Raw genomic sequence first — 25,579 nt, 5'->3', positions numbered from 1 at the left:
GGGGAGTGGTTAGCGTGCATGAGTGTGTGTGTGGGGGGGGGGGGTTACTGTGTGTGTGTGGAGGTGGTTAGTGTGTGTGGGGGACGGGCAGGTGGTTAGTGTGTGTGTGTGTGTGGGGGGGGGGGGTGGTTAGTGTGTGTGTGTGTGTGTGTGGGGGGGGTGGTTAGTGTGTGTGTGTGTGTGGGGGGGGTGGTTAGTGTGTGTGTGTGTGTGTGCGTTGGTTAGTTGTGTGTGTGGGGGGGGGGGTGGTTAGTGTGTGTGTGTGTGGGGGGGGGTGGTTAGCGTGCATGAGTGTGTGTGGGGGGGGTGGGTTAGTGTGTGTGTGTGTGTGTGTGTGTGTGTGTGTGTGTGTGTGTGTGTGTGTGTGTGGAGGGGAGTGATTAGTGTGTGTGTGTGTGGGTGATTAGTGTGTGTGTGTGAGGGTGATTAGTGTGTGTGTGGTTAGTGTGTGTGTGTGTGTGTGTGGAGGGGAGTGGTTAGTGTGTGTGTGTGTGTGTGTGGGAGGGGTGGTCAGTGTGTGTGTGTGTGTGGGGTGAGTGTTTAATGTGCGTGTGAAGCCGCATCCCCCCCTTACCCCCGCCCAAAAACGCGCGTTGAGGGAACAGAGCCAGCGGGTCTACACTTGCTCCAGTTAACAATAATAATAGAGGTGGAGGCTGTTCAGGAGACAGAAAAGCCAGAAATCTCCAGGACCGTTTGGGACAATGTTTGCCCCTCGACTCTCAAGCAATGTGCTGAACAACTGGCACCGGTCTACACAGACATGTTCAACCAATCCAGGCGAAACATCTTACAATATACTTGGTGCCATCCTTGAAGGATCCAAACAAACCAAGGATCTTGGCATCAAATTGCAGAATGATCTGCGTTGGAATGGTCAGACTCATCATGCAACGGTGAAAGCAACAGGTGTCCTAAACTATCTGAGGCGCAACTTTCATCATTGTTCAACTTCTGTCAAGGAGAAGCTATACTTCACCCTCGTTAGACCTCATTTGGACTACGCAGTTGCAGCATGGGACCCATACACAAATAAAAACATTTCATCCATCGAACGTGTCCAAAGACAGGCAGCTCGATTTGTTACTAAGCGAGAGTCACCAAACTTCTGAATTCTCTGGGGTGGAACCCTCTCCAAGACAGACGTGAATCTCACCGTTTGACCTATTTTTACAAAATGTTAAATGGTCAGCTCGACATAGACTACAAGACCTACACCAAACCCAAACCAATTAGGAGCAGACGAGGGCATTCGATCCAATTTGTGATCCCAGCTACAAAGACAGATGTGTACAGCAATTCGTTCTTCCCCCGCACAATTAAAGCATGGAATAATCTTCACCCAACTATAGTTACCCAACCAGATGCAACTAAATTTAAAGTAGCTCTTTCTTCCCAATAACCCTTTCTGGCTTAAGCCCTCCCTTCACCACCTCCAGTTTAAATTCCATTTGGAATATTTTGGAGGACCAAGAAACCAAGAACCACGAACCAGTCCCTGCAAACCTGTACTGTCCCTGCCTGCTTCAAAGTCTCCACTATTGTCCTTGTACTCAAAAAGGCAAGGATTACAGGCCTGTCACACTGACCTCTGTAGTCATGAAGACCCTTGAAATGCTTGTGCTGGCCAAGCTGACAAATATCACAAACTTTCTGCTGGACCCTCTGCAGTTTGCATATCGGGCCAATAGATCTGTGGATGAAACAGTCAACCTGGGCCTGCACTTCATCCTCCAGCACCTAGACCAACAGGGGACATATGCGAGGATTTTGTTTGTTGATTTTAGATCTGCATTCAACACCATTGTGCCAGAGCTACTACACTCCAAACTTTCCTAGTTGACTGTGCCTGAACCCCTCTGTCAGTGGATCACCAGCTTCCTGACAAACAAGAACCAGATAGTGAGGCTGGGAAAACACATCTCGGAACCGCAAACCCTCAGCATAGGAGCACCGCAAGGCTGCGTACTCCCCCCTCTCCTCTACTCTCTCTACACCAACGACTGCACCTCCACAAACTCCTCTGTCAAGCTTCTCAAGTTTGCGGACGACACAACCCTGATTGGACTGATCCAGGATGGGGAGGAATCTGCCTACAGACAGGAAGTGACACAGCTGGCATCCTGGTGCCATCGCAACAACATGGAGCTCAATGCTCTTAAGATGGTGGGATTGATTGTTGACTTTAGGAGAGCTCCCCCTCCCCTCACCCCACTCACCATCAACAAAACTACAGACATCTGTGGAGTCTTTTAAGTTCCTGAGAACCATTATCTTCAAGGACCTTAAATGGGGGAACACCATCAACTCCACAGTCAAAAAAGCACAATAGAGGATGTAGACAAAAGTGCTGGAGAAACTCAACGGGTGCAGCAGCATTTATGGAGCGAAGGAAATAGGCAATGTTTCAGGCTGAAACCCTTCTTCGGCCCGAAACGTTGCCTATTTCCTTTGCACCATAGATGCTGCTGCACCCACTGAGATTCTCCAACACTTTTGTCTACCTTCGATTTTCCAGCATCAGCAGTTCCTTCTTAAACACAGAAGATGTACTTACTGCGGCAGCTAAGGAAGCACAATCTGCCACAGGCAATGATGATGGTCCAATTCAATATGGCCATTGTAGAGTTCATCCTCACCTCCTCCATCATGGTCTGGTTTGGCTCAGCCACCAAGCACAACATCCGGAGGCTGTAGCACATTGTTCGATCAGCTGAGAAAATTATTGGCTGCAACCTTCCCTCCATTGACAAACTTGATACTGCAAGGGCCAGGAGGCGAGCGGGTAAGATCATCTCTGACCCCTCTCGCCCTGGCCACAAATTCTTTGAATCACTGTTGAAAGCTCCCACCACTGGTCAGGCTAACTGGTCTGTAATTCCCCATTTTCTCTCTCGCTCCTTGCTTGAAAACTGGGATAACATTAGCTATCCTCCAATCCACAGGAACTGATCCTGAATCTATTGAACATTGGAAAATGATCACCAATGCATCCACGATTTTTAGAGCCACCTCCCTGAGGACTTTGGGATGCAGACCATCAGGACCAGGGGATTTATCATCCTTCAATCCCATTAACCTACCCAATATTATTTCTCGCCTAATGAAAATTTCTTTCAGTTCCTCTACCCCCTTAGATCCTCTGTCCCCCAGTACATCTGGGAGATTGTTTGTGTCTTCCTTAATGAAGACAGATCCAAAGTACCTATTCAACTCTTCTGCCATTTCCTTGTTGCCCATAATAATTTCACCCTTGTCTGCCTTCAAGGGACCCACATTTGACTTTGCTACTCTTTTTCCCTTAACATATCTATAGAAGCTTTTACTGTCCTTCTTTATATTCCTGGCCAGCTTCCCCTTGTACTTCATCCTTTCAGCCCGTATTGCCCGTATTGTTTCCTTCTGTTGTCCTATGAAAGTTTCTCAATCCTCTGGCTTCTTGCTACTCTTTGCTGTGTTATACATCTTTTCTTTTAGTTTTATTCTATCCCTGACTTCTCTTGTCAGCCACGGTTGCTTCCTACTCCCCTTAGAATCTTTCTTCCTTTTTGGAATTAAATGATCCTGCATCTTCCGGATTATGCGCAGAAATTCCTGCCATTGCTGTTCCACCGTCATTCCTGCTAGGATCCCTTTCCAGTCTACTTTGTCCATCTCCCCTCTCATGCCTTAATAATCCCCTTTGTTCAACTGCATCACTGCCACTTCCGATTTAACCTTCTCCTTCTCAAATTGCAGATTAAAACTAATCATATTATGATCACTACCTCCAAGCGGTTCCTTTACCTCGAGTTCTCTTATCATATCTGGTTCATTGGACAACACTAAATCCAGAATTGCCTTTTCTCTGGTCGGCTCCATTACAAGAATCCATCTCGGAGGCATTCTACAAACTCTTTTTCTTGGGGTCCTGAACCAACCTGATTTTCCCAGTCTACCTGCATATTGAAATCCCCCATCACCACAGTGACATTACCTTTGTTACATGCCAGTTTTAACTCCTGCTGCAACTTACACCCTACATCCGGGCTACTGTTTGGGGGTCTGTAGATAACTCTTCTTGCCTCTGCAATTCCTCAACACACCTACTTAAACCAAGACACCAGTCTGAAAGGACGGGACCCTTTACCACCCCAACCGACACTTCACACCTACTCACAACCTGACCTCAATCTGCAAAGACCTGGCCCTTCAGTTTCGAAGAACTTGCCAGAAATCACCAGCTGCAATAGGAAAGCCCCCCCTCCCACCCCACTCTTTGGTCAATCGTCAGCTGACCAACGACCTGAATGAGTTCTACAGCAGGTTTGACAAGCAGAAACGTAATCCTGGTATCCCCTCCCCCTCTTGCCAACAAACACAGCCAGACCCCAGTCTGCAAAGACTGGACCCTTCTGCACCCACTCCTCCCCATTCACCACTTCACACATACTTAAAGCAAGACTCCAGTCTGAAGAGACTGGACCCTTTCCCACCTACCCCACTCCAATCACTTCACACCAAATTACCCATCCCCTCCGTGCTGAACAACATCACTTCTCCATCGTTAACAATAAAATGGAGAAGATGGAGAGGCTGTTCAGGAGACAGAAAAGCTGGAAATCTCCAGGGCCGGACAATGTTTTCCCCTCTACTCTCAAGCTCTGTGCTAAACATAGAAACATAGAAATTAGGTGCAGGAGTAGGCCATTCGGCCCTTCGAGCCTGCACCGCCATTCAATATGATCATGGCTGATCATCCAACTCAGTATCCCGTACCTGCCTTAAACAACTGGCACCGGCCTACACAGACATTTTCAACCAGTCCCTGCAAACCTGTACTGTTCCTGCCTGCTTCAAAGTCTCCACTATTGTCCCTGTACCCAAAAAGGCAAGTGTTACTTATCTTAATAACTACAGGCCTGTCGCACTGACATCTGTAGTCATGAAGATCCTTGAAATGCTTGTGCTGGCCAAGCTGACAAATATCACAAACTTTCTGCTGGACCCTCTGCAGTTTGCATATCGGGCCAATAGATCTGTGGATGAAACAGTCAACCTGGGCCTGCACTTCATCCTCCAGCACCTAGACCACCAGGGAACCTATGCAAGGATTTTGTTTGTTGGTTTTAGCTCTGCATTCAACACCATTGTGCCAGAGCTACTACACTCCAAACTTTCCAAGTTGACTGTGCCTGAACCCCTCTGTCAGTGGATCTCCAACTTCCTGGCAGACAGGAAGCAGCATGTGGGGCTGGGAAAGCACATCTCGGACCCGCAGACCCTCAGCATAGGAGCACCGCAAGGCTGCGTACTCTCTCCTCTCCCCTACTCTCTCTACACCAACAACTGCACCTCCACTGACTCCTCTGTCAAGCTTCTCAAGTTTGCGGATGACACAACCCTGATTGGACTGATCCAGGATGGGGAGGAATCTGCCTACAGGCAGGAAGTGATGCAGCTGGCGGCCTGGTGCCATCGCAACAACCTGGAGCTCAATGCTCTTAAGATGGTGGAATTGATTGTAGACTTTAGGAGAGCTCCCCCTCCCCTCACCCCACTCACCATCAACAACACCACAGACATATCTGCGGAGTCTTTTAAGTTCCTGGGAACCATCATCTCCAAGGACCTTAAGTGGGGGACCACCATCAACTCCACAGTCAAAAAAGCACAACAGAGGATGTACTTCCTGCGGCAGCTGAGGAAGCAAAATCTGCCACAGGCAATAATGGTCCAATTCTATACGGCCATCGTACAGTCTGTCCTCACCTTCTCCATCATGGTCTGGTTTGGCTCAGCCACCAAGCACGACATTGTCTGATCAGCTGAGAAGGTTGTTGGCTGCAAACTTCCCTCCATTGATGCAAGAGCCAGGAAATGAGCGAATAAGATCATCTCTGACCCCTCTCACCCTGGCCACAAACTCATTGAATCACTTCCCTCTGGAAGGCGACTCCGGACTGTCAAAGCTGCCACAGACAGACATAAAAGCAGCTTTTTTCCACAAGTGGTAGCTCTACTCAACAACCAAACATCTGTAGCCTCCTTTTGCTCTGATATTTTATTTAATTCACGTTACATCGATAATGTTTCATTATTAATGTTTTATGTGTCATTTCTTGCTGTCACTGTATGTCATGTTGTCACTTGCGGGCGGAGCACCAAGGCAAATACTTGTATGTGAATACTTGGCCAATAAACTCATTCATTCATTCAAATGTTGTCTTTCCATTTCTCTCCCGGATGCTGCCTGACCCCCTGACTTTCTCCAGCATGTGTGTTTTGCCCAAGATTCCAGTGTCGGCTGTTCATTGTGTCTGCCAATCTGTATTTAGCAGGAATATCTACGCATTGGCTCAAAATCCTTTCCTGAGAATACTGTACCGATTACTCCCATACAAAGCCTCCTGTACAATGTCACTCCAGCTCAACATGGTGCATGTTAAACTCTCCCACTGCTATAGCTCTATTGTTCTCACAGCTTCCTGTGATCTGCTGATGATTTTCCACAGATTGTCAGGGTGGGGGAACTGTACAACACTCCATCCACACACCTGCCCCCTCATGTTCTCATGAGTTGCTCATCCCTCCTCACGTTGCATCTTCCTCAGCTCCAACCCCTCCTGCTTCACAGTCTGAATCGCAGTAAGCTGGAATGTTCCACATCACTCCGACCATGTTTGAACTCTGTTTCAGTTATGGACACCCTGCATTCACCCACCAACCTATTTGTGCCCTCAGTTCATCACAATCAATATCAGTCTAACTTTCCTGTGACACATAAGTCTGGGTGAGTGCAGTGAGCTTTTGCAGAGAGACCAGAGTCAAGCCTGATGTCCAGTGCTGTCTGTGTGGAGTTTGCGTGTTCTGTCTGTGACCGTGTGGGACAACCCCGGGTGCTGCAGATTCCTCCCACATTTCCAGCATGTGTTGGTTAGGTAAACGACTGGTGTAAATGCCCCACAGGGCAGGTTAATGGCAGGAGGAATCGAGGGGGAGTTGATGGGCAGATGTCAGAGAGTGAATAAACTGCAGGGATAAAGCAGTAAGGAGGGGATTGGGACCGAAGGGATCGATGTCCGGGACATTGACATGAACGATGGGCCCAGAGATCGTCTTTGTGATGGTGGGAGAGAGATGAAGCTGAGTTTAGAGACGTGGGATTGGTCCCAGTGTTTATCCGGGCCATGGTGTCATTGGTCAGGGAGTGAACGGGAGATTATTGATGCTCGGGGTTGGTGACGGTGGAGATACAGATGAGGGAGGTGGGGAACAAGAGGCTGAGGACATGAGCTGAACTTGACATTAACACCCAACATCGCTCTGTCCCTCAGCCACAGACTCCTCCTCAGTGACAGACTCCGAACTTAGTGACCCGTGTGTGACCCACACCGTCCTGGATCAGCCCTGGAGGAGCACGGATTGTTCCAACACTGTGTGCAGCGATGGGACATTGATGAATGATGGAAATCTCGCAGTGGGATGGTACAGATTCAACAGGTAACGTGAGGACTCTGATGGAGAATGTGAACAGGACAATGAGGGGTGTGTGAGGGGGAAATGTAGGGAGACCGGATCATCAGTTGCTGCAATAGGACGGGCGTCAGTACAGAGAATGTGGAGATCCCACATTGTGGAGAGAGAACAGGGGAAGATGGAAGGGGAGAGAAAACAACATTGGATTCCCTGGGATGTTGAACAAGGATGGGGTGCGGACATTAATGGCCTCGATTCCCGGTCTCTCTCTGTGTGAACAAACCCCCTCAGTTCAGGGGCTGACTCTCTGATTGTTGTTTCAGTTCCGGTGGATGGAAGATTACGGAGACTGTCGTTCCAGCGAGTCACTGCTCCGCGAAGTACCCAGGCTGGTTAGCCGGTAGGTTCAGAGTTTACAATAGATGGTCTCAGTTATTGTTGGGGAGGGTCAGACTGACGACCCAGATCTCTCCAGAGGGCCCCTCGCACGGACACGGAATCCAAACTCCCTGAGAGGTTCCCCCACAGTCACTCAGACCACACTCTGGCTCTGGATCCTCACGGAGTGCGGTGGGGAAGCTCCAACTTCTCTATATATCTTTATATCACCATCAATATCTTTTGTTTCCCTCTCCCCTGACTATCAGTGTGAATAAGGATCTAGAATCTAAACGTTACCTATTCCTTTTCTCCAGAGATGCTCTCTGACCCGCAGAGTTACTCCAGCTCTTTGTGTCGATCTTCCTCTAGTTTTCCAGCAGTCAGAATATTGATCCGATCCGCCCGCTGTTCCTGCTCCAGGTCAAAGCTGGAACAGTTTCAGTGGAGGAGCAGCTCCCAGTGAGCTGGGCCCATAGATGATTGGCTTGAGTTTTGTGATTGCTCATTGCTAACGTTATTTGATTCAGTTCCAGTTTGTACACTTTACACTTTCAGACTTTAGAGATACAGCACGGAAACAGGCCCTTCGGCCCACTGACCCGTGCCGACCACCGATCACCCCGTACACTAACACTAACCTACACATTAGGGACAATTTGTAATTTTACCGAGGTCAGTAAACCTTCAGACCTGTACGTGTTTGCAGTGTTGGAGGAAACTATAGATCCCGGAGAAAACTGCGCAGTTACAGGGAGAATGTACATACTGCAGGAGGGAATTTTGTACCCTGTATCTGGCTTCACCCAGATTTACCCGTTCAATGTATACACTTAGGCCCATGTTTCCCCTGCCACTATAATACTTTGTGGTCCCACTCTCCAGGGCTGGAGATCAACCCCTTCTGGAGGATTTTAATCATTCCCAAATATCCGTCCTTTCACATTGTAACCAGTACTTTCTCCTTTTTCCAATATTTCATCCTCCACTGATCAATTACCTCATTGTTAAGTTCATGTCAACTTTTTACTAACTCCTGGATGTACCCGATAACCCTTTCCCTCTCTTTTACAAACCTCTGTTCCTCCGGTTTTAACATCTTTGGTAGGTTCATAGTTCACCCCGTCACAGCTCACAGGTATTAACCCTGTCCTTCTAGCTGAGGTTAACCATATAACCATATAACAATTACAGCATGGAAACAGGCCATCTCGGCCCAACAAGTCCGTGCCGAACAATTTTTTTTTCCCCTTAGTCCCACCCACCTGCACTCATACCATAACCCTCCATTCCCTTCTCATCCATATATGCCTATCCAATTTATTTTTAAATGATACCAATGAACCTGCCTCCACCACTTCCACTGGAAGCTCATTCCACACCGCTACCACTCTCTGAGTAAAGAAGTTCCCCCTCATATTACCCCTAAACTTCTGTCCCTTAATTCTGAAGTCATGTCCTCTTGTTTGAATCTTCCCTATTCTCAAAGGGAAAAGCTTGTCCACATCAACTCTGTCTATCCCTCTCATCATTTTAAAGACCTCTATCAGGTCCCCCCTTAACCTTCTGCGCTCCAGAGAATAAAGACCTAACTTATTCAACCTATCTCTGTAACTTAGTTGTTGAAACCCAGGCAACATTCTAGTAAATCTCCTCTGTACTCTCTCTATTTTGTTGACATCCTTCCCATAATTGGGCGACCAAAATTGTACACCATACTCCAGATTTGGTCTCACCAATGCCTTGTACAATTTTAACATTGCATCCCAGCTTCTATACTCAATGCTCTGATTTATAAAGGCTAGCATACCAAAAGCTTTCTTTACCACCCTATCTATATGAGATTCCACCTTCAAGGAACTATGCACGGTTATACCCAGATCCCTCTTGTTCAACTGTATTCTTCAATTCCCTACCATTTACCATGTACGTCCTATTTCGATTTGTCCTGCCAAAGTGTAGCACCTCACATTTATCAGCATTAAACTCCATCTGCCATCTTTCAGCCCATTTTTCCAAATGGCCTAAATCACTCTGTAGACTTTGGAATCTTCTTCATTATCCACAACACCCCCTATCTTGGTATCATCTGCATACGTACTAATCCAATTTACCACACCTTCATCCAGATCATTGATGTACATGACAAACAACAAAGGACCCAACACAGATCCCTGAGGCACCCCACTAGTCACCTGCCTCCAACCCGATAAACAGCCATCCACCATTACCCTCTGGCTTCTCCCAGTCAGCCACTGTTGAATCCATCTTGCTATTCCTGCATTTATACCCAACAGTTGAACCTTCTTAACCAACCTTCCATGAGGAACCTTGTAATGATTGCTATAAAGGTTGCTATGAATTTCACCAGAATGGCTGGGAGTACCTTAACCCATTGCTGTCTGGTCTCAGTCAAGGCTTTAATTATGGTGGGCAATGTAAAATTGCTGTTTCACTCCGAACAAAGCACAAGCCTCCTTCATCACCATCCCAGTGAAAAGGGTTCCCTGATCAGTCTATCTGAAGAGGGATGCCACACCTATATATTGTTTCTTTGGCTCCATGCCACAACGCTGTTCTATCTTGGCATGGAAATACCTTTACCCAGTGGGTAAAGTGGTCAATCAGTACTAACCAGTACCTTTCATTGTGAGACAAGGCAAGGGTCTTGTGAGATCTATCCGTGTATATTGGTCAGCAGGCAGTACACAGTCTTTGAAATCAATTCAAAAATAACAAAGTAGTAAGAAAATAAACAGACTTAAAACACAAATAAGAGAAAACAAAACTACATCCATCCTTACAAACCTTTGTTAGAAAATAAAACATATAACCATATAACCATATAACAATTACAGCACGGAAACAGGCCATCTCGGCCCTACAAGTCCATGCCGAACAAATTTTTATCCCCTTAGTCCCACCTGCCTGCACTCATACCATAAACCTCCATTCCCTTCTCATCCATATGCCTATCCAATTTATTTTTAAATGATACCAATGAACCTGCCTCCACCACTTCCACTGGGAGCGCATTCCACACCGCCACCACTCTCTGCGTAAAGAAGTTCCCCCTCTCATATTACCCCTAAACTTCTGTCCCTTAATTCTGAAGTCATGTCCTCTTGTTTGAATCTTCCCTATTCTCAAAGGGAAAAGCTTGTCCACATCAACTCTGTCTATCCCTCTCATCATTTTAAAGACCTCTATCAGGTCCCCCCTTAACCTTCTGCGCTCCAGAGAATAAAGACCTAACTTATTCAACCTATCTCTGTAACTTAGTTGTTGAAACCCAGGCAACATTCTAGTAAATCTCCTCTGTACTCTCTCTATTTTGTTGACATCCTTCCTATAATTGGGCGACCAAAATTGTACACCATACTCCAGATTTGGTCTCACCAATGCCTTGTACAATTTTAACATTACATCCCAGCTTCTATACTCAATGCTCTGATTTATAAAGGCTAGCATACCAAAAGCTTTCTTTACCACCCTATCTATATGAGGTTCCACCTTCAAGGAACTATGCACGGTTATACCCAGATCCCTCTGTTCAACTGTATTCTTCAATTCCCTACCATTTACCATGTACGTCCTATTTTGATTTGTCCTGCCAAGGTGTAGCACCTCACATTTATCAGCATTAAACTCCATCTGCCATCTTTCAGCCCATTTTTCCAAATGGCCTAAATCACTCTGTAGACTTTGGAAATCCTCTTCATTATCCACAACACCCCCTATCTTGGTATCATCTGCATACTTACTAATCCAATTTACCACACCTTCATCCAGATCATTGATGTACATGACAAACAACAAAGGACCCAACACAGATCCCTGAGGCACCCCACTAGTCACCTGCATCCAACCCGATAAACAGCCATCCACCATTACCCTCTGGCTTCTCCCATTCAGCCACTGTTGAATCCATCTTGCTATTCCTGCATTTATACCCAACAGTTGAACCTTCTTAACCAACCTTCCATGAGGAACCTTGTCAAAGGCCTTACTAAAGTCCATATAGACAACATCCACTGCTTTACCCTCATCAATTTCCCTAGTAACCTCTTCAAAAAATTCAAGAAGATTAGTCAAACATGACCTTCCAGGCACAAATCCATGTTGACTGTTCCTAATCAGACCCTGTTTATCTAGATGCTTATATATATTATCTCTAAGTATATTTTCCATTAATTTGCCCACCACTGAAGTCAAACTAACAGGTCTATAATTGCTAGGTTTACTCTTAGAACCCTTTTTAAACAATGGAACAACATGCGCAGTACGCCAATCCTCGGGGACTATTCCCGTTTCTAATGACATTTGAAATATTTCTGTCATATCCCCGGCTATTTCTACACTAACTTCCCTCAATGTCCTAGAGAATATCCTGTCAGGACCTGGAGACTTATCCACTTTTATATTTTTCAAAAGTGTCAGTACTTCTTTTACTTTGAACCTCATAGTATCCATAGCTACTCTACTAGTTTCCCTTACCTCACATAATTCAATACCCTTCTCCTTGGTGAATACCGAAGAAAAAAAATTGTTCAATATCTCCCCCATCTCTTTTGGCTCTGCAGATAGCTGTCCACTCTGTCTCTCCAATGGACCAATTTTATCCCTCCTTATCCTTTTGCTATTAATATAGCTGTAGAAACCCTTTGGATTGACTTTCACCTTACTTGCCAAAGCAACCTCATATCTTCTTTTAGCTTTTCTAATTTCATTCTTAAGATTCTTTTTACATTCCTTATACTCCTCAAGCACCTCATTTACTTCATGCTGCCTATAATTATTGTAGATCTCCCTCTTTTTCCGAACAAGATGTCCAATTTCCCTTGAAAACCAGGGCTCTTTCCAATTTTTACTGTTTCCTTTCAACCGAACAGGAACATAAAGATTCTGTACTCTTAACATTTCCCCTTTAAATGTCCTCCATTTCTCTTCTACATCTTTCCCATAAAACAAAATGTCCCAGTTCACTCCTTTTAAATCATCTCGCATCGCATCAAAGTTAGCCTTTCTCCAATCAAAAATCTCAACCCTAGGTCCAGTTCTGACCCTCTCCATAATTATATTGAAACTAATGGTATTGTGATCACTGGACCCGAAGTGCTCCCCAACGCATACCTCCGCCACCTGTCCAGTCTCATTTCTAACAGGAGGTCCAGCACTGCCCCTCCTCTAGTAGGTACCTCTATGTATTGCTGCAAAAAACTATCCTGCACACATTTTACAAACTCCAACCCATCCAGCCCATTTACAGAATGTGTTTCCCAGTCTATGTGTGGAAAGTTGAAATCTCCCACAATCACTACCTTGTGCTTACTACTAATCTCTGCTATCTCCTTACATATTTGCTCTTCCAATTCTCGTTCCCCGTTTGGCGGACTATAATACACCCCTATAAGTGTTGCTACACCTTTCCCACTTCTCAATTCCACCCAAATAGCCTCCCTAGATGAGCCCTCCAATCTATCCTGCCAAAGCACTGCTGTAATATCTTCCCTGACTAGCAATGCAACACCTCCACCTCTTGCCCTTCCAATTCTATCACACCTGAAGCAACGAAATCCTGGAATATTTAGTTTCCAATCACAGCCCTCCTGCAACCACGTTTCACTGATCGCCACAACATCATACTTCCAGGTGTCTATCCAGACTCTAAGCTCATCCACCTTTCTTACAATGCTCCTAGCATTAAAATATGCATATTTAAGAAAACCCGCGTCTCTTATTCTCTGTTTATTTCCTTTTTTTTCTTTCTCCTCTTGTGTCCGAGTGCTTCCCATTTCTGCTTCCTGCCTCCCATTCTGTCTACTACCTTTCGCTATTTGAGTCCCTCGCCCCAACCATTCTAGTTTAAAGTCTCCCCAGCTGCCTTTGCAAATTTCCCCGCTAGGATATTGGTCCCCCTCGGGTTCAAGTGCAACCCATCCTTTCTGTACAGGTCCCACCTTCCCCAAAAGAAGTCCCAAAGATCCAGGAACTTGAATCCCTGCCCTCTGCACCAGTCTTTCAGCCAGGCATTTATCCTCCACCTCGCTCCATTCCTACTCTCACTGTCGCGTGGCACAGGCAGTAATCCTGAGATTGTTACCTTTTTGGTCCTTTTTCTTAACTCTCCTCCCAACTCCCTAAATCCTCCCTTCAGGATCTGCTCCCTTTTTTTTCCTATGTCATTGGTACCTATATGTACCACGACCTCAGGCTCCTCTCCCTCTGATTTAAGGATATCTTGGATGCGTTGAGACACGTCCGAGACCTTGGCACCAGGGAGGCAGACCACCATCCTGGTCTCCCGACTGCGTCCACAGAATCGCCTATCCGACCCCCTAACAATAGAGTCCCCAATTACTATTGCCCTCTTTTTTTCCCTACCTTTTGGAACAACAGGGCCGGGCTCTGTGCTGGAGGCCCGTCCGCTGTCACTACCCCCGGGTAGGCTGTCACCCCCATCCGTACTCAAACAGGAGTACTTATTTGCGAGGTGTACCGACATTGGAGTACTCACTCGTTCCTGCCTCTGCCCCTTGCCCTTTCTTAACGTGACCCACATGTCTCTCTCCCGTGGTTTTGGAGTGACCACCTCTCTATAACTCCCATCTATGACCTCCTCACTCTCCCTGATCAGAGCGAGGTCATCGAGCTGCTGCTCCAGGATCCTAATACGGTCCCTTAGGAGCCCCATCTCGCTGCACCTGGTGCAGATGTGGATGTCTGTAGGGCCATCCGACACCATGACCTCCCACATCTGACATCCAGAACAGTATACTGCTCTGACTGTCATTCTCCCGCCTTACCCTGGATCTGATACCAGTATAATACAATAGAAACTGCTGGGAGAAATCAGCAGGTATCTGACTCACAACAGCTGCTCCCTCGTGACCTTTAAACTGCACCTTTATTATATAAACAAAAAGCACTGTACCTTTAGCCCACTGTACCCTTGGCTCACTGTACCTTTACTAAAGCACTGCACCTTTAACCAGAAAGCACAAATGCTAACCTGATGTTGCACCCAATCAGCTGCTTCCTCTAGTCTGCTTCCACCAATCAGCGGCTTCCACCAGAACCCTCACTATGGAGTGTGGAACGTTACGGATTTCGGTAAGCCCTGACCCTCCTCCACTGCTCTCCAACGGTCCTGGGCCTCTGTGAAAACAAGCCCCGCACCCGATTTATATACTCACCGCCCTGACCCTCCTCCATTGCTCTCTGACGGTCCTGGGCCTCTGTGAAAACAAGCCCCGCGCCCGATTTATATACTTACCGCCCTGACCCTCCTCCACTGCTCTCCGACGGTCCTGGGCCTCTGAATAAACAGTTAATTTAATAACACATGGGCCCCAGCTACGCCTGTCTCTTTGTCGGGCACGTTGAACAATCCTTTGTCGGGCAAGTTGACCAGTGCCCCATCCCCGACCTCTACCTCCGTTACATTGACGACTGCTTTGGGGCCACCTCCTGCAACCGCACACAACTGACTGACTTCATGCACTTCACCACCAACCTCCATCCAGCACTCCAATACACCTGGACCATTTCCGACATTTCCCTACCATTCCTTGACCTCACCATCTCCATCGCAGGGGACAGACTTCTGACCGACATACACTACAAACCAACTGACTCACATGGCTATATCGACTACATGTCTTCCCACCCTGCCCCCTGTAAAGACTCCATCCCTACTCCCAATTCCTCCGCCTACGCCGCAACTGTTCCCAGGATGAGACGTTCCACACCAGGGCATCGGAAATGTCCTCGCACTTCCCCTCCGCCACCATAGATGAGGCTCGCACCAGGGTCTCATCCATACCCTGCAACACTGCTCTCTCTCCCCATCCCCGCAATCGCAACAAGGGCAGAGTCCCCCTGGTCCTCACCTTTCACCCCACCAGCCATTTCCGCCACCTCCAACGTGACCCCACCACTCGCCACATCTTCCCATCTCCCCCCATGTCTGCCTTCCGCAAAGACCGCTCCCTCCGCAACTCCCTTGTCAATTCTTCCCTTCCCTCCCGTACCACCCCCTCCCCGGGCACTTTCCGTTGCAACCGCATGAAATGCAACACCTGTCCCTTCACCTCCGCCCTCGACTCCATTCAAGGACCCAAGCAGTTGTTCCAGGTGCGACAAAGGTTCACCTGTATCTCCTCCAACCTCATCTACAGCATCCATTGCTCTAGATGTCAGCTGATTTAAATCGGTGAGACTAAGCGGAGGTTGGGCGATCATTTCGCCGAACACCTCCGCTCAGTCCACAATAACCTACCTGAACTCCTGGTGGCTCAGCACTTCAATTCCCCCTCCCATTCCCAATCCAACCTCTCTGTCCTGGGTCTCCTCCATTGCCAGAGTGAGCAACACCAGAAATTGGAGGAACAGCACCTCATATTCCGCCTGGGTTGCTTGCGTCCATGGTGGCATAAACATTGAATTCTCCCAATTTTGGTAGCCCTTGCTGTCTCCTCCCCTTCCTTAACCCTTGAACTGTCTCCTCCCATCCCCCTGCCCTCGGGCTCCTCGTCTCTTTTTCCTTCCTTCTCCACTCCCACCCCCCATCAGTCTGAAGAAGGGTTTCGGCCCGAAACGTCGCCTATTTCCTTCGCTCCATAGATGCTGCTGCACCCGCTGAGTTTCTCCAGCATTTTTGTGTACCTTTGATCTTCCAGCATCTGCAGTTCCTTCTTGAACACAGGAACTATAGCCCAGTGAGTTTAACATCTGTAGGTGGAAAGTTACTAGCGTGTTCTGTAGGATAGGATATACAGACATTTAGATGGACAAGGGCTGATTACAGATAGTCAGCATGGTTTTTTACATGCAGGGTCGTGTCTCACAAATTTGATTTGAGTTTTTTGAAGACTTGACCAAAAAGGTCGATGAGGGAAAAGTAGTAGATGTTGTATCTATGGACTTCAGCAAAACATTCTACAAGGTTCCACATGGTAAGCTGCTCTGGAAGATTAGATTGCATGGGATCCAAGGAGAGATAGCTGAATGGATAGAAAATTAGCTTGATGGAAGGAAGCAGAGGGTGATGGTGGAAGGTTGCTTCTCGAACTAGAGGCCTGTGACTAGTGGTGTGCTTCAGGGTTTGGTGCTGGGCCCATTATAGTTTGTCATCTATATCAATGATTTGGATGAGAACATACAGGGCAAGATTAGCAAGTTTGCAAATGATATAAAAGTGGATGGTTTTGCAGATAGTGAAGAGGATTGTGAAAAATGGTTGCAGCAGGGCCTTGATTGATTGGCCAGGTGAGCTGACGAATGGTTGATGGAATTTAATACAGAGAAATGTGAGGTGTTGTATTTTGGGACGACTAACAAGGGCAGGAACTACACAATGAATGGTAGGCCTCTGGGGAATGCTGTAGAACAGAGGTGTCTAGGAGTGCAGGTGCATGGCTCCTTGAAGGTGGAGTCGCAGGTAGATCAGGTGGTCAAGAAGGCTTTTGGCACATTGGCTTTCATCAGCCAGAGTATTGAGTATAGAAGTTGGGAGGTCAAGTTGCAGTTGTATAAGACGTTGGTGAGTATTGTGTTCAGTTCTGGGCACCGTGTCATAGCAAAAATGTTGTCAAGTCAGAAAGGGTACAGAGAAGATTCACGAGAATGTTGCCAGGACTAGAGGGTTTGAGCTATAGGGAGAGGTTGAGTAGGCTGGGACTCTATTCCTTGGAGCGCAGGAGGATGAGGGATGATCTTATAATCAAGGACCAGAGGACATGGGTTGAAGATGAAGGGGAAAGATTTAATAGGAATTAGAGAGGTAACTTTTTCACACAAAGAGTGGTGGATGTATGGAACAAGCTGCCGGAGAAGGCAGGTGAGGCAGGGACTATCCCAACATTTAAGAAATAGTTAGACAGGTAATGAATAGGACAGGTTTTGAGGAATATGGACCAAATGTGGGCAGGTGGGACGAGTGCAGATGGGACATGTTGGCCGGTGTGGGCAAGTTAGGCTGATGGGCCTGTTTCCACACTGTATCACTCTGATTCTATGTTTTAATGGTCACTTGTAGATTTGAAATAAGGCATCATTGGTCAATATCTCTGTGACCTTTCATCTCTGTTGTTCCCAAAGTTACCTTTCACCTTTTGATTCCTGTTATTGAGGACACCACTCTCCCCTTAAAGGCCAGTCTCCCTGTAGGGAGAATTATTGGGGTCAGTTTATTACAAAAGGACATTAATTGCTGGTCACAGTGCCAAGGAGCAGCTGTAATATGAAGGTTGCAACGGATAAGGATCCAGGTGGAACTGTGAAAATCATCCCTTCTTAATGCTAGGATCACTCTATATAGATAAGGAAGCCCGCTCTTCAGCAGTGTGTATCAGTTTTATTACCCTCAGCTATTTACAACTCCTACTGTGAATATTACCAACATTAGCTGTGCTGTGAAAGGTCATCACATTGACATATCTATTTATTACCCCTCCAACATCTGTATGTTGGCCATTGTTTCCATCATGTTCCCCAGCATGTATGATATAGGGTTAAACCAATTATAAACTACACGTAATTTTCAACATTTGTCGATAGTACAGACAGCACCCATTTTCATTTATGAATCGGTCGTTCACATTGATTACTATCAATTGTAATTAATTGCAATCGGCTTTGGGTATTGTTCAATTTATGTAAATGTTTGAACATCCGTGAGATATGAGGGTCAATGAGGGCGGGGATTCAGCTGTCAGCACCCATCAGGGGCGGAGCTTGTGTTTCCAGTCCAGACCCCGGCACCCCAGGGTGTCAGCACCAGGAGCCGCTCTCAGGGAGCAGGGGCTGCTGTGGGGAGTGTGGGTGGGGAGGGTGAGGGCAGCAGCTCACCACTGACAGAGGCAGGTTAGACCCGACCCTGGCTTGTGATCACTGCCTTACACTGGCTCCACATTCACATTCCCCGCCGCACTGTGGCACCGAGTACTGTTTACAATGTTTATCATCCTCGTTCCAGGTTCCCATCCCAGCGTGGGAGACGGGGAGGTGACCAGGACAGGCTGTTTCAATTATGGAAGTGCCATCTGTCGCTGGAACCGGGAGATCAGGGTGAAGAACTGCACTGGTTACTTTGTGTATCAGCTGTGGCCGACAACCTACAGCTACAGTGTGTATTGTACAGGTAGGTCTCCGCTCCCCAGTGACACGGGCTGTTGGGGTTGTGAAGATATTATGGGATGTCCCGAGTGTTCAGGTCAGCTCGGTCCTTGGCCAGTGATCACCTCACTCCTCTCCCCCTCCACCCACTCTGACCAGTGACCACCCCATGGCATCTGGCCTCACACTTGTCTTGGACCATCCCTCATCCCTTGGTACTCGTTCAACCTGCCCCCTTGACCTGGACCCAGCCCACCCCCACCACACGGGACCCGTCCCTCCTCTTCCCTCCCCCTTGCCCCGCTAACTAGCCCCCTCCCTCACCCTTGGACCTCATAAGGTCATGTGATAGGAGCAGAATTAGGCCATTCGGCCCATCAAGTCAACTCCACATTTCAATCATGGCTGAGCTATCTCTCCTAACTCCATGTCTGTCGCTGATCTTCTCCCGTGGATCGGATCCTGCTGGTCCCACTTGTACCCTTCCTCACCCCCTCCAACCCTTGTGCCCGATTGGTAGCCACAGGCTCTGTTTCGCAATTGAATCGTGGCAACTCCGGATTTTTCAATATCAATCCAAGACCTTTTGTAACACATCTGTCTGTGTGTGTACAGTGAGCTTTTGCAGAGAGACTGGAGTTCAAGCCTGACCTCTGAAGCTGTCTGTGTGGAGTTTGCACATTCTGTCTGGGCGGCTGTGCCCTCTGGTCCTAGACTCTCCCATTAGTGGAAACATTCTCTCTACATTCACTCTATCTGGGCCTTTCACTATCCCGTATATTTCTTTTTTTATTTTAATTTTATTTTTATTAGCAGTACAGTAAATCACATTAATACATCGCATATATCTTATTACATTATGTTGTACCACTTCATTTTTTGAACTTTAAAAAAGATAGAAATAAAAGAAGTAAGGAAAGTAAGCAAGAATCGTGAAGGTGCAGGAAAGTGTTGGGAGAAGAGAACCCCTTAGGGAAGGAATTAGAGAAGGAAGCAAAGAAAATAAATAAGACCCTAGAAAGAAAAGAAAAAAAAGAAGAAAGGAAAATCAATCGCTCTATTGTAACACAAAACTCCGCAAAAAAGAATATACCAACCGTGTTTTTATTAAAAATTTATATTATACCCCCCATTACCCGGTCCTGGTGTTTTATGTTTATGCCTTTATGTTTTAACTTATTATTGCACCTTATGCTTGTAATAGTTCCATAAATGCAGACCACGTCTTTTGGAAGTGATCTGCTTTGCCTGCTAGGAGGAGTCTCATCTCTTCCAAGTGTAATGTTTCGAACATGTTTGAAATCCACATTTTTGTTGTTGGTATTGGAGCATTTTTCCAAAATTAATGTATAAGCATTTTTCCGATTATTAGCCCATAATTAAGTAAATTCTTTTGAAACATATTTAATTCTGGGTTACCTTCCGATATTCCAAAAATGATCCATTCTACTTTGGGTAGTAGTTTTGTTTTAAATAATTTTGTGAAGATTTCCATATAACCATATAACCATATAACAATTACAGCACGGAAACAGGCCATCTCGGCCCTACAAGTCCGTGCCGAACAATTTTTTTTTCCCCTTAGTCCCACCCACCTGCACTCATACCATAACCCTCCATTCCCTTCTCATCCATATGCCTATCCAATTTATTTTTAAATGATACCAATGAACCTGCCTCCACCACTTCCACTGGAAGCTCATTCCACACTGCTACCACTCTCTGAGTAAAGAAGTTCCCCCTCATATTACCCCTAAACTTCTGTCCCTTAATTCTGAAGTCATGTCCTCTTGTTTGAATCTTCCCTATTCTCAAAGGGAAAAACTTGTCCACATCAACTCTGTCTATCCCTCTCATCAGTTTAAAGACCTCTATCAAGTCCCCCCTTAACCTTCTGCGCTCCAGAGAATAAAGACTTAACTTATTCAACCTATCTCTGTAACTTAGTTGTTGAAACCCAGGCACCATTCTAGTAAATCTCCTCTGTACTCTCTCTATTTTGTTGACATCCTTCCTATAATTGGGCGACCAAAATTGTACACCATACTCCAGATTTGGTCTCACCAATGCCTTGTACAATTTTAACATTACATCCCAGCTTCTATACTCAATGCTCTGATTTATAAAGGCTAGCATACCAAAAGCTTTTCTTTACCACCCTATCTATATGAGATTCCACCTTCAAGGAACTATGCACGGTTATACCCAGATCCCTCCGTTCAACTGTATTCTTCAATTCCCTACCATTTACCATGTACGTCCTATTTTGATTTGTCCTGCCAAGGTGTAGCACCTCACATTTATCAGCATTAAACTCCATCTGCCATCTTTCAGCCCATTTTTCCAAATGGCCTAAATCACTCTGTAGACTTTGGAAATCCTCTTCATTATCCACAACACCCCCTATCTTGGTATCATCTGCATACTTACTAATCCAATTTACCACACCTTCATCCAGATCATTGACGTACATGACAAACAACAAAGGACCCAACACAGATCCCTGAGGCACCCCACTAGTCACCTGCATCCAACCCGATAAACAGCCATCCACCATTACCCTCTGGCTTCTCCCATTCAGCCACTGTTGAATCCATCTTGCTATTCCTGCATTTATACCCAACAGTTGAACCTTCTTAACCAACCTTCCATGAGGAACCTTGTCAAAGGCCTGTCAAATTTCAAATATTTTGTTCCAGAATTTTTGGATTTTTATACAGAAAACAAAAGAGTGCGCTATGTTAGCTTCTTGTAACTGACATTTATCCCGTATATTTCAATGAGGTTCCCCCCCATTCTTCTAAACTCCAACAAGTGCAGGCCCAGTACCTTCAAATGCTCAACATATGTTGACCCAATATTTCTCGGGTCATTCTCGTAAACCTCCCCTGGACCCTCTCCAAAGCCAACACATCCTTACTCAGATTGAAGGCCTTATCAGTGCGCACAGTTAAACACTGAGAGAACATAAAATGTTTCAAAGATTCACAGCACCCACAGCATTTTATATTCACACACCACATTGGTTACATGTGGATTCTACATTTTTAAATTAAGTCGTCATTGATCAATGTCCCTGTAAGTACCTTTCATCTTTGTCTTCCTCCAGTTATCTTTAACATTATACTCCCTGTAATTTTGAAGACCTCTCTCCCATATATCTAACAAATGGACTAAAGATCCATTTCCTGTGCAGTTTTATTATCATCATTTCTAAACAACTCCAACATGTTTATTTCAACTGAACTAGCTGTGCTGCTCATATTACATAGTTTTACAAATTTACGATAACACTGGGTTGCAGCCCAGTGTTGGTCCCAGTGTTTATCCGGGCCATGGTGTCATTGGTCAGGGAGTGAACGGGAGATTATTGGTGCTCGGGGTTGGTGACGGTGGAGATACAGATGAGGGAGGTGGGGAACAAGAGGCTGAGGACATGAGCTGAACTTGACATTAACACCCAACATCGCTCTGTCCCTCAGCCACAGACTCCGCACTCGGTGACCCGTGTGTGACCCACACCGTCCTGGATCAGCCCTGGAGGAGCACGGATTGTTCCAACACTGAGTGCAGCGCTGGGACATGGATGAATGATGGAATTCTCGCAGCGGGATGGTACAGATTCAACAGGTAACGTGAGGACTCTGATGGAGAATGTGAACAGGACAATGAGGGGTGTGTGAGGGGGAAATGTAGGGAGACCGGATCATCAGTTGCTGCAATAGGACGGGCGTCAGTACAGAGAATGTGGAGATCCCACATTGTGGAGAGAGAACAGGGGAAGATGGAAGGGGAGAGAAAACAACATTGGATTCCATGGAATGTTGAACAAGGATGGGGTGCGGACATTAATGGCCTCGATTCCCGGTCTCTCTCTGGGTGAACAAACCCCCTCAGTTCAGGGGCTGATTCTCTGATTGTTGTTTCAGTTCCGGTGGATGGAAGATTCCAGAGACTGTCGTTCCAGTGAATCACTGCTCCGGGAAGTACCCAGGCTGGTTAGCCGGTAGGTTCAGAGTTTACAATAGATGGTCTCAGTTATTGTTGGGGAGGGTCAGACTGACGACCCAGATCTCTGCTGAACAACATTGCTCACAAAGTAGATCATTGGTTTTAATTTTAAAAGTGTGATTGTGGGTCGTTAAAGTTATTTGATTCAGTTCCAGTTTGTGATTTTTGCATTTGTTGTTTGCTTTGTTTTCTAAATATGCCAATTAATTGCAATCAGATTCGGATATTGTTCAATGTATGTAAATGTCTGAACATCAGGCGCGGAGCTTGTGTTTCCAGTCCAGACCCCAGCACCCCAGGGTGTCAGCACCAGGAGCCGCTCTCAGGGAGCAGGGGCTGCTGTGGGGAGTGTGGGTGGGGAGGGTGAGGGCAGCAGCTCACCGCTGACAGAGGCAGGTTAGACCCGACCCTGGCTTGTGATCACTGCCTTACACTGGCTCCACATTCACATTCCCCGCCGCACTGTGGCACCGGGCACCGTTTACAATGTTTATCATCCTCGTTCCAGGTGCCCATCCCAGTGTGGGAGACGGGGAGGTGACCAGGTCAGTCTGTTTCACTTCGGGCAGTTACATCTGCAACTGGAACCGTGAGATCAGGGTGAAGAACTGCATCGGTTACTTTGTGTATTGGCTGCGGCCGTCACCCTCCACCAGCGCTGTGTATTGTACAGGTAGGTCTCCGCTCCCCAGTGACACGGGTTGTTGGGGTTGTGGAGATATTATGGGACGTCCCGAGTGTTCAGGTCAGCTCTGTCCTTGGCCAGTGATTACCTCACTCCCCTCCCACTGGGACCCAGCAGAGGCGGACCACATGTGTACATGGTGGGTGGAGGTTGTGGGCCTGGTGCTGCGCCTGGAGCTCTGGTGAGGTGAGTGTCGGTTCTGCCCCCCCCCCCCCCACCCTCCCTGGGGGCTGCGCTCATGGACGAGGGCAGAGAGATGGATGGAGAGCCTGGAATCAGGAGGCAGCGGGGAGGAGTGACGCAGGGACGGGTCCCAATGTATGAGGTGTGAGGGATGGAGGAGGTGGGAGGGATTGCGGTCACTCCACTGTGGAATGGGACGTATTGGGGTGACAGGATACATGGTGCAGGAGAGGACTGGACTATTGGGGTCGCCTGTACATTTTGGTCTCCTTCCATCACCCAGAGCTGCTGGATTATTTCCTCCACTGCACTCACTGTCTTTCCACACTTTATTACAGATCCAGCCTCCCTAACAACTGAGGAACCCCAGGAAACAACAGCCGAACCCCAGTCCACTGCCTCAGAACCAGATACCTGCTCGGGGATCGATGGGGGGATCATTGGAACAAGTTATTTCCCCCAAAGCTCCACGTCAGCAGGAAAAGAGTGGGGTAGGTTTAGGGCCGGCACGTGCCATCAGGGTAGGCAATGTAGGCAGTGCCTTCACTGACTCAAATTATAAAATGGTAATTATTAAATGTAAATAGTAAAGATTTCCAATTAATTTACAAAATTCAGTATTTATTATTAAATGGTTATGATTTTAATAATCGATCTTCGGTAGGCATAATTCTCCCGTGTCTTTCAACCGCAGTACATGTAATAGGTATAACTATGTTCAACTCGCGTGCTGTGGACGCTGCCTCAAGCCTTCACTTACAACGGGCAATGAAGGCAGCTGAAATCCTGCCTTTGCACCGTGTACTGTGTCCATGTGTCCTGCGCATGCCTGCAGCAGAGGAGACAAAAGAGGATGTTTAAAGTCGACTGACTGCCTAGTGACTACCCTGAGTAATTACTCACGGCACGTGCCTGCTTTAGGGTTAATTTATGAGTCGTCCTTAAATACAGGAGAGGTGCCGGAAGACTGGAGAGTGGCAAATGTGTCTCTTTTTAAGAAGGGCTGCAGTGAAAATGCTGGGAACTATAGGCCGGTGAGGTTATCTCTGTAGTTGGAAAGTTACTCGAGTATTCTGATGGATAGGCTATACAGGCATTTGGTAGGCAAGGGCTGATGAGGGATAGTCAGCTTGGTTTTGTACGTGCCTTGTCTCACAAATTTATTTGAAGATGTGACCAAAAGAGTTTGATGAGGGCAGGGCTGTAGATGTTGGGTACATGAACTTTAGTAAGGTGTTCGACAAGATTCTACATGGTAGGCTGCTCTGGAAGGTTAGATCGCATGGTATCCAAGGAGAGATAGCTGAATGGATAGCACATTGTCTCCATGGAAGGAAACAGAGGGTGATGGTGGAAGGTTACTTCTCAGACTGGAGGCCTGTGACTTGTGGTGTGCCCCAGGGTTTGGTGCCGGGCCAATTACTGTTTGTCATCTATATCAGTGATTTGGATGAGAACATACAGGGCAAGATTAGCAAGTTTGCTGATGATACAAATGTGAGTGGTTTTGCAGATGGTGAAGATGGTTGGTGAAAGTTTGCAGCAGAATCTGGATCGATTGGCCAGGTGGGCTGAGGAATGGTGGATGGAATTTAATACAGAGAAGTGAGAGTTGTTGCATTGCAGGATGTCTAACAAGGGCAGGACTTACACAGTAAATGGTCGGCCTCTGGGGAGTGTTGTTGGGCAGAGGGATCGTGGAATACAGGTGCATGGTTCCTTGAAGGTCGAGTCGTAAGTACAGAA

General features: G+C 46.8%; 1 protein-coding gene across 1 annotated transcript; it reads left to right on the top strand.

Moving 5' to 3' along the window:
* Positions 1-7,156: 7,156 nt before the first annotated feature.
* On the top strand, positions 7,157-24,354 carry LOC129715991 (uromodulin-like; the record flags this gene model as incomplete). Its single annotated transcript, XM_055665874.1, has 7 exons — positions 7,157-7,482; positions 7,782-7,858; positions 18,815-18,979; positions 22,437-22,584; positions 22,884-22,960; positions 23,474-23,638; positions 24,172-24,354. Coding segments are annotated over exons 1-7 (859 nt in total), but the record flags the coding sequence as incomplete, so codon positions are not given.
* Between the last annotated feature and the right edge of the window lie 1,225 nt (positions 24,355-25,579).

Source organism: Leucoraja erinacea, unplaced genomic scaffold (assembly GCF_028641065.1).
Source record: "Leucoraja erinacea ecotype New England unplaced genomic scaffold, Leri_hhj_1 Leri_1585S, whole genome shotgun sequence".
In the NCBI taxonomy this organism is placed as follows: domain Eukaryota; kingdom Metazoa; phylum Chordata; class Chondrichthyes; order Rajiformes; family Rajidae; genus Leucoraja; species Leucoraja erinaceus.
The sequence above is the reverse complement of the archived record's forward strand: the minus strand, read 5'-3'. Positions and strand labels throughout refer to the sequence as shown.